This window comes from Oryzias latipes, chromosome 13, assembly GCF_002234675.1.
Source record: "Oryzias latipes chromosome 13, ASM223467v1".
Classification (NCBI taxonomy): Eukaryota; Metazoa; Chordata; class Actinopteri; order Beloniformes; family Adrianichthyidae; genus Oryzias; species Oryzias latipes.
The window spans coordinates 27,354,512-27,370,960 of record NC_019871.2 but is presented as its reverse complement, the minus strand read 5'-3'; the positions used below and the strand labels follow the sequence as shown (position 1 = coordinate 27,370,960).

The window sequence follows — 16,449 nt, the reverse complement described above, 5'->3', positions numbered from 1 at the left end:
CACCGTCTTGCACTCCACAGTCTTGCATCCGAGCACACAGGTCTCACAGGAGACCCAGCCCTACTGGATAGAGGACTGGACCGGGCCGGATGGCGTCCACACCCCCCAAAGGTCTGCAGACTGTGTTTTATTGCAATATGTTGTATTTTGTAAAATGCCCTTTTAAAATGTGAAACTGTTACTCTAAGGTTGACTTGAGGACTTTTTGGATGAGAAAAAAAAACCAGTAAAATGAATACAGAAAATTGTTTTTTTTAGGTTTTCCTATTCTATTTGTTAATAATGATAATAGCTAAGAACAAAAAAAATGTTGATTCCAGTTTTAAAAGTGGAAAGAGCAAGTTAAATACATTCAACTCATAGGTTGCAAACAGGATTTGTGGAGAAGAGCCGCAAAAAAAAAATGAAATAGCTGACTTGTATTTCTTTGCGCTTTAATCCCATCCTTTAAGGTAGTTGGAGAACAAGGAAGTTGAATGTTGTCTCTGGCTTTGTGCTATCACAGTATCTGAATTTCCTTTAGTTCCCTCTAAATTCTGACCATCTTATTTGACCCTCAGGAGTTAAAAATGAAATAAACTATGAAGAACTGTTGGGCTTAATGCTGTCCGTCGTCTTTACACGTCCTATTTCTTCTTATAAATAAAGCTCCAGATGGAGCCAACCTCCAGTCAGCAGAGGTTTCCTCAGGTGACTTTCCGGAGCTGGCGGGCCAAGAAAAGGCGGAGAAGAAGAAGGATCTGGATGGTAGCTCCAACGTAGACGATGGAGTGGTGAGTTCAAATGAATCGTTTGGACGTGATCTCAAAAACATATTGCAAACGGAGGACTTAAGAAAGTATGTCATTTTCTTTTTCTACAGGACATGTATTCATGTGATAGCTCCCCCGACAGTGATGATGAGAATATATGCGGAAAAGAAAAGAAGAAGGAAAAGAAGCTGAAGAAAAAGAAGAAGAAAGTAAGTTCATTCTTTCTTTCACTCATTCATCTCCTAAGCCCGTTTTGACCCTGTCAGGGTCACGGGGCCGCCGGGGCCAATCCCGGAGCCAATCCCGGAGCCAAATCTAATTCAGGTTCAAGTGGTGTTGCTTAATATCTACACTCTGCTCATGATCATGTCATGTCAGGACTGGATGGCCTTGTCAGTTTAAGGCGTGGCCTCTTTTCATGTATGTAGAAAATGCCACTCCTGCCGACAGGAGTGACAGGTAACGAGCGGTTGCTTTTGCAACAATGGTTTACTGCTTCTTTCCAGTGGGTGAGTGCATTGTGATTTTCCTTTAGTGTGTAACTAGGTGTTTGAGGTGCTCCACCCTCATGCTGGTGACTGACATCCCTCCTCCCTTAGGGTCCTGTTTCACAGTTCAGTGACTCATCTGTTTTGAATTCTTGTGTTCCACAACAGCGGAGCAGATGTCAGCGATTTCAGAGTTTCGAATGACAACTAATTAACCTCTCTTGTCAGGACTCCAGCTCATCATCTTCATCCTCTTCCTCTTCTTCATCCAGTAGCTCCTCTGACAGTGATAGTGGGGTGAGTCACAGCAGATCACATAAAAAGGACATCCTCATAAGTTGAATTTGTCAAAAAAAAAGTCAAAATACTATGATTTCAAATGTATCTATTTAATGTTAAACAAAAATTTGAATAAACCGCAAAGTCAGTAACCACATCTGTCTCCTCTGGCATTCCTCAACCTCATTGGGTCTTTTTCTTACATTTGTTTTGTTTGCAGTTTCACTTTTTAAAACGATGTAGGGTTTTCCGAAAACGAATTTCTCTCCAAACATGGCCGCTTGTCTACCTTCAAGTGATACTTTCCATGAGACGATCTAGAAAATACGGAGACAAAGACGCATCGAAACATTGATCTAGTTTTGCAAGTCACAGCAGTATCTGTTGAAAACCACAGATGTGAACAAGATTACATGTATGTGGGTAAAATCAGAATAAATGATGCGTAAACTTTGTCATTTTATCTTGCTGTTGTTAGCTCGGTTGGTAAGGCGAGAAGCTACCATGCAGTAAGCCAGGGTTCGATTCCCGGAGGGGGATAAACAATGGTACTGAGTTAATTACCATATCAATGGCGAGCAATTAACGTCACCTAGTGATGGTCCTTAGGCTAGATCCTTAACGCTACTGCCTCCTGAGCGCAGTTAGACTGCAGTTCACTGCTCCCCCAGGGGATGGATCAAATGCGGAGAAGAATTTCCCCATTGTGGGATCGATAAAGTACCAATTATTATTATTATTTCTTTACTGTCTGACTTTTTACATACAAGTGATGCAAACAAACGCCCAATCAGAAGCTTCCACAAAAATGGCCTGCTTTATCCGTCACAGGAGGCATCCTCTGATAGTTCATCTTCTGACAGCGAAGATGAAAAGAAGAAGAAAAAGAAGAAGAAAAAAAAGACAACTAAAAAGAAAAAGAAGAAGGTAGTCCACCTTTCAATATGCAAATAGACGAAAAACGTTCTGGGAAGATAAACTTAATGTACGTCTGAATTGTTTTGCAGGACTCCAGCAGTTCTTCAGACAGTTCTTCTGATAGTGAGGATGATAAGAAGAAGAAAAAGAAGAAGAAAAAAACATCCAAAAAGAAAAAGAAGAAGGTACTCCACCTTTCAATATGCTAAAAAACGTTTATGGAAGTTACACGAGGATAAACTTAATTTATTTCTAAATTGTTTTGCAGGACTCCAGCAGCTCTTCAGACAGTTCTTCTTCTTCTTCTTCCTCTTCTTCTGATAGTGAGGATGACAAAAAGAAGAAAAAGAAGAAGAAGCAAAAGAAGGTGTGAAAATGGAAGGAGCCAAACTTGTTTTTGGTTTGGATTATAACTTGGTTCAGTTCTTTTTTGTCGGTATTTCTATACAGTATTTTACATTTTATTACACCATGATGTAGATTTTTAGTCTACCACTGGGGGCACTGTGGAGTCCATTAAATTGTACAGGTGGTATTGTATCACAGGTGATTTTTGAATGACTGGGTTTATTTTGTTACATTACAACCATTGACTGTATATGAGAGCTGGACTGAGGGACCCTCTCCCCCCTCCGTGTTCCAAACAGGAAGTACCTGCTGATCCCAAAAAGCCAAAACCATACAGACCTCTATAGAGAAATAAACAGCTTTTACTCATATTTGTCAGAATAACAATTCTTGCTCTTTAACATGTTCATGCCAATCCCGTTATTTCCATATTTTTTCTTTATTGCAAGTTATTCCAGTTATAAACTGACTAGTCAGATGCCTCACTAAAAGTATGTGGTCTGACATCAAATGTTCAAATCCTTGGAGTGACAGATTCTCCCAAGTGGAGCGGGGACTTCCAACAAGCTGCGTCCTGATTGGTGAGAGTGGTTGCCATGGAAGTGTTGATTCAGATCGGCTGAGGCCAATCACAGCTTACTTGCGATGTCTGGCTCCAACATGGGGACGTCGGTCCCACGGAAAAATGGCAGCTGAATTCACATCATTTTCCTGGAACCTGAAGCCATTCATTTTTGTTAATGGATGACATCACACTTATTCAGTCCAGTTCTCTTCTACAGTCAATGATTACAGTCAAATGTTTTACGGTTATTATTGCATCATTTTAACAACGTCACACAATAAACACCAATTGTTTTACCTGCACAATATCTTGAAAGCGTCACTGCATTTACTGATTTACTTGTCATTTCTCCACTTGTGTGTCTGTTCAAACCAATCGGATTCACGATGTGACATCTCATTTCATTTTTTCACCTAGGACTCCAGCTCTTCTTCCTCTTCATCATCATCTTCTGACAGCGAGGATGACAAGAAGAAGAAAAAGAAGAAGAAAGACAAGAAAAAGAAAGACAAAAAGAAGGTAACAGACAGAAAAGTGTTTTGTTACTCAGCACTGTTTCATTTCTAAAGCAAAACAACCTTTCAAGTGAATTTGAATGGAATAATTTTACTGAATCTGGTGGGAAACTCTTCCTTTTTCTTACTTCTGTTTGGAGAGCTGGTCAGGAGTTGTTGGTGGGACTTTTTTCTGATGAAAATGGTGAAACACTTTGGTAAATTTAAACAAAAAGAAATCCATTAGTGGATGATAGAAGATGAGGTGACTACGGTTTGGTAAATTGAAGAAAATGTATGTTTTAGGTGAAGAATTTATAGTTTCTGAAGTGTCTGAAACCTCTATCTTTTCTACTTTACTGTGTCATATATTGATACTGAAGCCCTTGCTTAGTAACTGATCTGCATCTGTGGTCAGTGAGGCTCTGTAGTGACTTGGCAAAGCTCTGAAACTCAACACAGCCTGTGGTGAAACCTGAGGATGCTGGACACAGAAAAGGAGCCAGGAGTCATTCATGTATATACAACACTTTTCTGCTGGAAACAGGTGTTCACCGGAGCTCCATGAGGGCAGAGGCTACATTTTCCTTTAGTGGGCCATATGTAAAAAAAATGCAAGATTATTTTGTGTTTAGTTTTTATCATTACAGACCGTCAAAATGGTGTTTTCTGAGTTTTTTTTTTTTTTTAACTTGTCCTGTCCAACAGCTAGGCAGACAGATGAGAACTGAAGGCCTCTTGTGTTGGACATATTTTACTTTAACAAGAGGGGTTATTAATCTTCAGACAAACCAAAGGCATGTCTGAATAAACCCCTTTTGTAATTGAGGCCAAACTTTATTAATTTCAATCATGTTTGAAAATCTTTGGTGTTGGACCGGACGGAAAAGGAAAGAAGGGAAGAAGAGAGAGGGATGTTAGAGGGGGGGGGGGGGGGGTGATAGTGAGGGGGGGGGTAAGACCATGAAGCAGCATAGAGCAGACAGGTTTACTGGTTGTTTATCGTTACGGTACGGTTCAAATGTAGTACAAAAAGGGCGGGGCCTGTTCACACACACTCAAATATTATCAACACACCTGCTAGCTGCAAAAAATGTTCACATGTCAACATGTACACAAAACAGATAGTGTTCACACACGCATACCTATGCCTTTAAACCAACTAGTGTGAAATATTTCAGTCATTCAATCATGCAAACTATTAGTGCAATTTTTTTCAGTTTTCTGAGTTTTTAACATGTCTTTGTAGCATTTTTCTCAGTGTGAAAAACAAATCAAAAGCAGTCGTCATTTAAGAGGCAAAAAACCCTTTAACAAAGAGCATATTTGTGACGTAGAAGCTTCAATTGGTGAGCATCAAGCTTCCTGCTCTGCTCCATTCTGATCATCCACTTGCAGACAAACAGATCCATGAGCGTCTTTGTTGTCCTGACTGAGCTGGAATCTGGATCTAAACTGTACGGCTGGACAGCTCTGATATTGCTGCCATTTGTTGCAGAGGCATTATTAGCTTGGGTTTTTGAGAGGCTGTGAGGTAGTGGGAGAGCGTGTGAACAGATGGGTGATGGGAAGAGGAGCAGGCTTGCTCCCTGCCAACGGTCCCGCCCACAATTCAGAGGTGAATTTCTACTGAACTCCTGCTGCTCTGCTCTGTTATTTTCTACTTAATGTAATGAATTGAGTCTGTTCAGAAGGGTTTTTCAGGATTTAGTTTTTAGGGGTGAAAAATCATGAAAGTGCCATCATTTCTAAATAAATAGTATTTGTTTTTGATGCAGGATTCCAGCTCTTCTTCTGATAGTGAGAAAAAGAAGAAGAAAGACAAGAAAGAGAAGAAAAAGAAGGACAAGAAAAAGGTGAGGATTTTTTTCCACGAGTATTTAATAAAAGTGTAACGAGCCTTACAAAAACGTTACCGCATGTCTTCTGATGCAGGATGAGGGGAAGGAACCCTGTAGTTCTTCTGGCCTTTCAGCAGCAAGTAAGCGTTGTGTTTAAGACTCAAACAGGAAGATTGAAAAGTCACTTTAATGCAGCTTACAGTGTTCATGCAAAATGTTCTCTCCAGGTGGGGACAAAGCAGAACAAGGCCATGATGGAGATGAGAAAAAAGACAAGGAAGACCAGGTGAACTGTTGACGCACACGTACAAATCACACGCTATTTAAACGTGTAGACAGGAAGTGACTGCTGTCTTTCTTTCTGTCAGGCCATGGAAGTTGAGGAGGGACAGCTCTTCTCCACATTGCCCGGTAAGGACTCTGAATGCGGACTGTGCACAGTTTGCAGAGAAAATATCATCAAAATGAGCAAAACAACAAGACATCTTTTATTCAGGCAAATAGATGTCAGAACTACAAATACTGGAGAAGACGACAAACTGGAATTTCAATCAAAACAAATCTTTTGTGATTAAGAACTAGTTTTTGCCAGAAGAAGGAAACTTTATAAGATGCTGAACCAAATCAGTGAGCATGACAAAACGTTTATCAATGACAAGACAGGGTCCAACTCATACCTTTATCAAGCAGATTTAAGGACAGATCTGAAGAATGTGAATAAAATAAAAGATAGATCTGTGATACAAAAGATGCGCATGAAGTAAGTTAGGCTCTGGGCCGTTGGCGTCCTGCATGCACGTGGTATAAGCTCAGTTCAAAGATGAATGAACCCCAGAAGCTGACTGCAAAAATGTCTAGACTGTAGACAAATAAATGTCCAAGAATTGAAAGCAAAAATCTAATCGTGATTGAATGAGAAGAAAAGGCGGCGGAACTTAGCTGTTGGTCTGGAGCAGGGGTCTGCAACCTGAGGCCCTGGAACCACATGTGGCTCTTTTACTGTGATTCTTTGGCTTTGTAGAGAAATTCTAATGAGTTAAATAGGTATTAAATAAATGTATAACCAGCTCAGTGGCCTTGTGGTTAGAGTGTCTGCCCTGTAACTGTAAGGTTGTGGGTTCAAACCCAGTCATACCAAAGACTTTAGAAATGGGACTCAGACTCCCAGCTGACTCGACAAATTAGCCTTGTGCTATCCTAGGCACTTTACCATTGGGAGTTGGGTCATCTAGACCCACTAGACAGTGCTCTGAACCTTTTTTCTTCAATGATTTGTGATCTTCACTGGTGTCCATGGATTACATGAAATCTTTCCACCTTTATCCACCTTTGTCATGGTAGGGAGAACACGTCAATGGAAGGGTGGGCTCATCTAAGAAAGCACAAGGGTTAAGGGGTTTGATGGGGGGTTAAATCCACCAAATGTGTGGCTTGCCTGCAGCGCACTGCTCCCCAGAGGATGGGTCAAATGCAGAGAACAAATTTCCCCATTGTGGGATAAACAGTCAACTTTAAAAAAAAAAAAATGTTTTAATGAGGTCTTGGCTAATTGGCAGTTTAGTGTTTACAATTTCAAAATGTCCGATGATCAAAATGACTGTAAAAGATTTAATTTATTGTCAGATTGTTTTATCATTAGAATATTCTTATCTTCTGCTGCCCAATATTGTGAAGATGCTTTTCAGAGGCAAAGTTCTTAAACTACACAAATGAATTTTAATTTATAGTTTTGTTAATTGGAATTAACACCAATGTTGTCATGTTTATTACAATAGTAAAAGAAGAGAAAGGATGAAGGCGGGCTAAAGTCTTTAAGGGCCTATATCATGCTGTTCTTAAGTATTTCAAAGTAAATTATATCTATATATATGATCATATGTTACCTTTGGAACACGACAGAACGATTTTTGAATGAAATATGAGTTATTTTCACAGCACATTTTTCAACCCAGAAGTAGGATAAGTCGATCCCTTTATTATTTCTCTCCTTGTGGGTCCGCCCATTTCATGACATCATCCTAGAGTCGGCAGCGGTAGTGCGTCTGCCTTTCGCCCACGAAAAAAACATCTGAACTTTTGCAAAGATGGATCTGCATATTGTGCACATTAAAGGAAAGCGTTTTGCCAAACACCGCTAGCTCAGTGTTTGTGTGAGTTAGCCTGGGGGCGGGGCTGGCATTGCAGAATCTCCCTGGAAGGGGCGGTTCCTCCCTTTGTGATGTCACAATGTGAGAACCCACAGCTTTTTGTGGATTGGGAGGGGCTGGTGCTCAGAGCTCAGGTTTTTAGAGGAATATTCAGAAATGCGGGAACAGATCAAAATGCTGCTTTGGGGTTCTTCATCATGAGTAATGAACATTATAATACACTTAGAAGCTCAAAAAGTCGATTTTGCATCATATAGACACATTAAAGATGATATAAAAGGCTATGTTTGGCTCGGCTTTTTTGCTATTTTAAGTCCAAAGAATCTGCTGCAGCAGGAGGATCTTGTTTGAAACAGGATGTATTTATTTTGACTTGTCAAAACTAACAGAAGTAAAACATGTATAAAACAAAATGTAACACTTGTAATTCAATTATTGCAATTGTTAAAAATGTCATTACATTTGTGAAAGTGACTATTAAGGCAGAAACGTGTACTTTTCTAGACGATGAAGAGGGATTTTGTGGCTCCTGGTAGGTTTTAGTCAGTGGGAAACTGGCTCTTTTAGCATGAAAGGTTGCAGACCGCCGGTTTAGAGCTAAGGTTAATTGATGAGAGGTAGAGCTTCCTTATGTGAAACTTAAAAAGCACAGATAAATTTATTATGAAATTTAATTGTGGTGGTACTTACGTTTAATTCCTTTGATGAAAGGTTTGATTTACTTATCAGAATTCTTATCAGAAAAATCTGCAATCTTATCTTCCTCATTTGGGCATCAAAGTCTGCCCAGAAACACCCTAAAAGTCAACATTTGAATACACACTAAAGGCTGCTACAGAATGTTTTATTATTTCTGCAAACATACGTTTCCTGCAGTGTCATCCCGCTGAGATTACGACACTCTTTGCAGAGTTTCAGGTGTGGTAATGTTTCCTGTCCAGCAGGGGGGATGAAGGCGTCCACTGATTGCAATGAAGAGGGCCACCTGAGTGACGATGAGGGGGAAGGAGAGAAGGACGAGAAAGAAAAGAAGAAGAAGAAAAAGCTGAAGAAGAAAAAGGACAAGAAGGTGATCATGCGTTAGAAGAGAGCTGGTCATCCTCCGGATGTCTTTCTCTAGCTGCTGGGTCGCACTCTTCATTGTGTTCTCGACACTCTTCTTTTTCAGGATTCAAGCTCTTCTTCAGACAGTGAAGATGACAAGAAAAAGAAAAAAAAGAAAAAGAAGAAGAAGGTCAAACCTCATATTTGCTTTGGTCTTTTCTTTTGTTTGTATTTGACTGAAACTCAAAAATGTTTGTTGTGGACTCCTCTGTTTGACAGGATTCCAGCTCCTCTTCCTCCTCTGATAGTGAAGATGACAAGAAGAAGAAGAAGAAGAAAAAGGCAAAGAAGAAGAAGGATAAGGTTCGCCTCTGTCTGAACCTTATGATAATTATTTTTTATGTCATTGCAATCCACTTTAAACACTCTTCTGCTCTCTTTTTGAAGGACTCGAGCTCCTCTTCTTCTTCTGATAGTGAAAGTGAGGATGACAAGAAGAAGAAGAAGAAGAAAAAGGCAAAGAAGAAGAAGGATAAGGTTTGCCTTTGTCTGAACATTTAATTAAGGAACTTTTACATTCTTTTATGTCATTGCGATCCACTCTAAACACTCTTCTGCTCTCTTTTTGAAGGACTCAAGCTCCTCTTCTGATAGTGAGGATGACAAGAAGAAGAAGAAGAAGAAGGGGAAAAAAAAGAAGGGAAAAAAGAAGAAGGACAAGGTTTGCATCTGATTGTTTTTGTTCGTAAAGAAGGCCTTTATGGTTGGATATTTCACTGAAATCTGAATAAACCTCATCTGCTCTTTTTTTGAAGGACTCAAGCTCCTCTTCTTCTGGTAGTGATAGTGAGGATGACAAGAAGAAGAAGAAGAAGAAAAAGGCAAAGAAGAAGAAGGACAAGGTTTGCATTTTTTTTATTTTGTAATAAAGTTCTTCAAAGTCTCACTCCAATCATCTTTTGATCCATTTTCAAAGTGTTCCCAGTGGTTTTTATATGAAACTATTTTTAACCACAATAAAAAAAAACCGTTTTCGAGCACAGAGAGGCAGTAGATCATTAGTTGAGTTGTAGGTGGGGTCATTGGTGTGGCGCAACTCCCCCTTCCTGTCACCCATAACCGAGAGCTCTTTGTTTACACTCTTTGCCGTTAGCTCACAGCCCCTCACCCCACCAACCACTAAATGATGAGCAAAATTGACTGTGGAGAAGACCATTGCCTCAGTGCAACCCCATCCCCCCTTCCCTTCACTGTTGCTGAGGGTTCGGGGCCCGCCCAGTGTTTTTTCTACGTCGCAAATTTGTTATCTGCTCCTGATTCACAACAATTTGAGCAAAAAAAAAATACTCAGAAATGCATTCTTTCCATATGTCTTCCATCATCAGAAAAATGCAAAAGGAATGAAAATACCAGAATAATGGTTGCATATTTCACTGAAATTCACAATAACCTTCCTCTGCTGTCTTTTTAAAGGACTCAAGCTCCTCCTCCTCTGATAGTGACGATGACAAGAAAAAGAAGAAGAAAAAGAAGAAGAAGGTAAACTTAAGATACACGAGTGTTTTCAAAAAGCAGTGGTTTGATCACAGCCGTGTCTCTAATGGACTGAATTGTGTTTTAGAGCTGCAGCTCCTCTGAGGAAAGCTCTTCATCTTCCTCTGATAGTGATCATGAGGTGAGACACGCCAGTGCCATCTCCAGCGCGGCGTGACCGCTACGTAAACAAACCATCTGTAAATCCTGCCTTCAATTTACAGAAAAAGAAGAAAAAGAAGATGAAAGACAAGAAGAAGAAGAAAAAGAAGGATGATAAGAAGAAGAAAAAGAAGGATAAGAAGAAGAAGAAGAAGGCGGGGCCTTTTTTTAATTGTTTTATTGCATCTTTTTGGTTGAATTTGTGAATATGAAATGTGTGGGTCACTAAAACACAAATGAACAATGAGAATGAAATGATGTTTCTTCCGTTCAGGATTCATCTTCTTCCAGCGATTCTTCTGGTGAGGACAAGAAGAAAAAGAAGAAAAAGGATAAAAAGAAGAAGAAAAAGAAAGACAAGAAAAAAGTAAAGATTTTCTGATGCTGTGTTAGGGTTTAAACTCTTCAGTAACACCAAAGACTTTGAGTGTTCTGGGAGTGATGATGACGAGAAAAAGAAAGATGAAGCAAGTTTCTGCAAAAGCTAACTGATGGATCTTTGCTTGTGTGTGAGCAGGAAGCCTCTGATTCAAATGACAGCGGCAAGGAAAACAAAGAAAAGAAGGACGAGGGAGACAAGGAAAAGGTAAAAAAACAAACTCCAAGAAACAGGAATAACGCTTGTTTTTCTCACTACACTGTAAAAACAGAAATGATTCCAAAAAAATTGTGACCACACAGCAAAAACACAAAATATCAAAGTATTTTTGTCTAACTATATTATTACACCTAAAACACTTAGAACTACCCTACTAGGAACTTGGATGGAGTAATTTGAAATCTTAAATATCCCCTTTTGATTTCTAAAACATGCTATTTTAGGTTAAATCTCTGATAAAACTTTTTTCCTCATTATTTACGTATAAATGTGACAATTCTATCTTAAAATATGTAATTATAGTCCTACTTTGATTTGGAAAGGATGGACTGACTGTTGTAATGCTCAAAATAGGGTTAAAGTACAAGGAGAGACATAAATATACTCATATACTGTATATGTCCAGTTTAATACTTTCATATTTCCAATCACCAGACCTTGGGCATTTTTCACTTTTACCAAGGAAAATATTTTGCATTTATTACTTTTTTAACTTGTTAGAAACATCTTTTTTCCAACAACATTAACATATTTTCTTTATAACAAGCAAAGAAGTCTGTAAAAAATAATAAGTCTTACTGAGATTTCTTATTTTAAGAAAAAGATTTTAGTCACTTATACATGTTTTCTCAAACTAAGATTATTTTGCTGTTGAAAATTTTTCTTAACAAGATTATATTCTTGCACGACAGAAAAACAAGACAATTTCTTTGTGAAACAATTTTTTTCAGAAATGCGTGAAAAGAACACTAATGTTAAAGGGCCTACATGATGCAAAATCAAACGTGTTAAAATATTCATTCCACACAATAAACGACCCCAAAGTGGTATTTTCCATCCATTCACACATATTTGAGTATTCCTCTAAAAACCTGCAGTTTGAGCACCAGCTCCTCCCAATCCGCAAAAACGAGCAGGTTCTCACATTGTGACATCACAAAGTGGGGAACCGCCCCTTCCAGGAAGAATCTGTGCTGCCAGCCCCGCCCCCAGGCTAACACACACTCACACTTTCAGATAAATGCTTTCAATTTATTTGGACAATACGCAGATCCATCCTTACAAAAGTTTGTATGTTGCTTGCTTTTATGGGAGAAGCAGTAGCTGCAAACACAAAAGTAATCGGAACAAACGCCTGATCAGAATAAAATTGCGTCATGTAAACACGCCGTTCCGAATACTCTGCCCCAATCAGACATATTCGGATCAAAATTTCTTTCTGTTCGAGATAGGCTAGTTATGCCGATTGTTGATCCGATCGTGGTTCAAATAAACAGTTTATTCCGATCGTGGGTCATTACTGCGCTGGCTTTGCGCCACGGATAGACTTTGTGGCAGTGGCGGCTACTGGTCTGTCAGAGAGGGGAAGCTCATTTTCGGCCTACATCATAAAATTTTCTATTTATTTAAAAGTAAAAAATCAAGCAATTTCTCCAAGCAAATATCAAAGAAACGGATTGCAGCAGTTTTTATTTCGACTGAACTTGAGGAATCCACAATGGGACTGAGCGCGAATAACTTCAGTGATTCCTCATAGTACAGAATCGCTGTCAGTCAAGAGGAGATGCAGTCTTTCGACAGACCCTCCAATCATCACGCAGAAGCTCGGAGTCCGGGCCAGCCCACTCCCCATTGTCTCACCCCCAGAGACGCTCAGCGTCTTTGGGGGTGAAAAACTAGTGTAATAAGTGGAAATGACTCATTTTAGAACTAAATATGAACAAAATGTGAATACCATTTTAGCACCAGTTGATCCATCCTAATAAATCCTCATAAAATCTAAACTACAACTTAGATAGAAGATAAACTAGGGCTGCACGATTTTAGTGATCAGTATTGAGATGACAATATAACTTGAGCAAACAGCAAAACAACTAAAAACGTAATTTCCATTTCACTGCAACAGTTTAATTTAAATAAGAGTCAACATAACTTAAATAATAATGGATTGGATTTATCTGCGTTTTTTCCAAACGCTCAAAGTAGCTACTGTTGTAGCCACAGCTGCCCTGGGGCAGACTGACAGAGGCGTGGCTGCCAGTTTGCGCCTACGGCCCCTCTGACCATCACCGGGACACTCATGCACATTCACACACCAGTGGAGCCACACTGGAGGCAGGAAGTGTCTGGCTCAAGGACACAACGACAGTTGGCTGGGGGGATTGAACCGCCGACACTTTGATCAATGGCTCAACCGCCTGAGCCACTGGCACCACTCCAAATGACCCTCTTCATTGGAGGCGTGAATCTAACATGATAGGGTCCATGTGATTGGTCAAATGCATAAATGGATTTATTTGATCCGTTAAATTCTTCAAGCTGCTGTAGGATTGTTTTAGCACATTTAAGTAACCACTGATTGCAATCTTCGCCATCTTTTGCAATATGCGTATTGCACATCTTGAAATCGAGATAACGATGAATTTGTGATTTATTGTGCAGGCCTAACATAAATCCAAAAATTTGTTTCCAAAATTCAACATTTATTGAACTTAAAAAGTAAAGCAAAGGTTACAGTCCAGTTTGAGTTATTTTGAGTCTTGGAGCAAAGGCATTTTGATTCATTTTAATCATAATTTCCTTATTTCTAGATCTTAGCTCTTTATGAGACAAAAAATCTCAACTGTCCTGATTTATTAGAAAAGCTTGCAAAGGTTTAGAGCAAACAGAATTCAAACCTGGTCAAACATCCTGAGTGTCTGAGAATAAGGTCTGAAATCTTTCAAAGTATTATATAGATTTCAGTGAGTGTTTTCTGTGAACATCTCCTGTTTTATCACCTTCCAGGAAGTCCCTGATGGTCAGCAGAGCGGGGATCCAAAGACGGAGGCGTCCGGTTCAACCAGCGGCGGGCCGTCTGCATCCAGTGATGGAAGCTCCAAGCCGAGCGGCGCTCCGAGCCTCTCCGGCACGTCCGTTCCTCCCAAACGTGAAGGCCAGCTGGATCCTGGGAAGCCGTCCGAGTCCTCTGGAGTCCAAACCTCCGCCAGCAGCCCCATGGAGCCTCTGATGGGGGGCACGAGGGTCAGGGATGGAACCACCCGCACCTCCACCCCCCTCAGCGCATCTGAATTTCTCAGAGGCCCCAGAGTTTATAGATCAGTAGATTCCAGTTATAAAAAACCATTCTGATTAAAGAAAAAGAAATGCAAAAACATAAAGTTTGAGGCATAAGAGGGTTTTGGGTTTTGGTTTGGATTCAAATATTGTTATTCACCATATGTGCTTGCTTTACCAGGGTTAAGAGGCTGAGAAAAACATGATTTCTGTTCCACATGTGGTTCATTTGAGGGAAAAACACAATTAAAGTTGGAATCATAAAATAACATAAAAATAAATCATAAAATAACAGTTTTTTGTGTGTGAAATAAAGCTGTTAGATTTTATTGTGGCTGGCTTTCTTTGTTTACATTTCTTTGTCCGAAAATTCAAAATAATAATTTGATAAGTCATGAAGTGGTTTTTGAAGAGAGTTTGACAAAAGACAAAAAAAAGACAGTTCTGAGAAAAAAAAACAAATTGAGATTAATTTAGCATTTTTCTAACAAGAAGTAAAACATTTTAGGAAAGTAGACAGAGTTCAAAATAAAACCTTTTCTATTAAAATTGGGTCTCAACATTTTGGATAACAGCTAGTAAAAGAAAAGCCTGTAATATGATCAATTGTTAGATATCAACATGTCAGAATAAGTAAAATTGAGTGATGCGTGGGATTAACCCTTGAGCTATCCTAGGCACTTTAACATTGGGAGTTGGGTCATCTAGACCCACTAGACAGTGCTCTGAACCTTTTTTCTTCAATGATTTGTGATCTTCACTGGTGTCCATGGATTACATGAAATCTTTCCACCTTTATCCACCTTTGTCAAGGTAGAGAGAACACGTCAATGCAAGGGTGGGGTCATCTAAGATAGCACAAGGGTTAAAGTCAGAAATCATGAGATTAGAATTCCAATTTAGATTATAAAGTCAGAATTCTGAGAAATGGTCCAAATTTTTTAGAATATAATAATGACGATAATTATTACAATAAGAGAACTTTGCATTATTTGATTTTATCCAAACTCTACTGTAGACTTCCAGCAAGAAAAATGTTTCATAACTTTAAAGGTGTATAACAAATATTTTGCTTTTTAAAATCATTACAACACATTATTAAGGGGCTTGTATCATGCTGAATCAACTTTTTGAGCTTTTAATTATTTTATAATGTTCATTCGTTGCTAAAAACACAACCCCAAACTGGTATTTTGATCCATTCATGCATTTCTGACTGTTCCTCTAAAATCCACCAGCCCCTCCCAAACCACAAAAACTAGTGGGTTCTCACATTATGACATCACAAAGTGAGGAACCGCCCCTTCCAGGAAGAGTCCGTGCTGCCAGCACCGCCTCCCAGACGAACACACCCACTTTTTCAGCTGAGCTAGAGGTGATCGGCTAAACCATTTCCTTTTCTATGCACAATATGCACATCCATCTTTGCAAAAGTTGGGATGTGGTTTGTTTTCATGGGAGAAACGCAGATGCACTGCAGAGGCCGTCTTACCTCCAGGTAAGACAATGAGCTGTGAAAATAACTCATATTTCATTTAAGAATTCATGATTTTGTGTGTCAAAGGTTACATACTATCATATACATGGATATTGTTTACTAATAAAGGCCTAATAGCATGGTATGGGCCATTTAAAACGTAAATATTAGCTTATGGTAGCAATCCCTTAGGAAAAAGCTAAAGTGAATGCTAATACACGTAGTGTATATGTTACGGGTCCTGAAGGAATTGTGTCTGTGAAAATTTAAAACGAGTCTCAGAGCAGAAACAACACGAAAACTATCTGTCATTGTCCAAATCCATTCAATTTAACTGTTTCAACACATTAACAATTTTATTTCAGTGCATGTTATCGTCCAACGTACAATTTGACCTCTAAATTAAATATCTGACGGATGTCTCACATCAGTAATTACTCTCTATTTTCAAATAAATTACATTTCAATTTCAAACTGACTTTTAGTTAGCCCGTTTGCAGATGACATAGTTTTTTTTTCTAAAAGACAAAAACGTGGTAAGGAAAGCCCTGCAAATTATTTCCATTTTCTCAAAAGCTTCTGGTCTTCGACTAAACTTACAAAAATGTGAATTACTCCCCCTGTACTCTTGTCTGGAAAAAGAAATGTTTTCAATCCCAGTAAAACACGAAGTGAAATATTTAGGAATTAAATTAATTAGATATGAAAAAGAAGAAGAAAAAAACATGATGGAAAAAATTAAGCAA

The 16,449-nt window shown here is 39.0% G+C and overlaps 1 protein-coding gene and 1 long non-coding RNA gene across 2 annotated transcripts; one reads left to right on the top strand and one right to left on the bottom strand.

Moving 5' to 3' along the window:
• On the top strand, positions 1–14,555 carry LOC105353542 (cylicin-2). Its single transcript, XM_011482927.3, has 22 exons — positions 1–111; positions 649–773; positions 863–961; positions 1,469–1,537; positions 2,351–2,446; positions 2,527–2,622; positions 2,706–2,804; positions 3,768–3,869; positions 5,623–5,700; positions 5,780–5,825; positions 5,913–5,971; positions 6,054–6,096; positions 8,777–8,901; positions 9,001–9,066; positions 9,156–9,239; positions 9,324–9,413; positions 10,350–10,415; positions 10,498–10,551; positions 10,634–10,726; positions 10,846–10,938; positions 11,089–11,157; positions 13,957–14,555. The coding sequence occupies exons 1-22, from the start codon at positions 90–92 to the stop codon at positions 14,299–14,301; spliced, it is 2,019 nt and encodes a 672-aa protein (XP_011481229.2). The 5' UTR covers positions 1–89; the 3' UTR covers positions 14,302–14,555.
• LOC105355507 lies at positions 3,206–3,759 on the bottom strand. Its single transcript, XR_909902.2, has 2 exons — positions 3,648–3,759; positions 3,206–3,503 (listed from the first exon to the last, which is right to left on the bottom strand). It is a non-coding gene; the product is annotated as an uncharacterized LOC105355507 (long non-coding RNA).
• Positions 14,556–16,449: the final 1,894 nt, after the last annotated feature.

Excerpts from the sequence above, each read along its gene's own strand:
- LOC105353542 (XM_011482927.3), top strand. The coding sequence starts at position 90 with ATGGCGTCCACACCCCCCAAAG. Across the intron at positions 10,727-10,845 it reads ATAAGAAGAAGAAGAAGAAG|GATTCATCTTCTTCCAGCGA; the intron begins GCGGGGCCTTTT and ends TCTTCCGTTCAG. Across the intron at positions 10,939-11,088 it reads AAAAGAAAGACAAGAAAAAA|GAAGCCTCTGATTCAAATGA; the intron begins GTAAAGATTTTC and ends GTGTGTGAGCAG.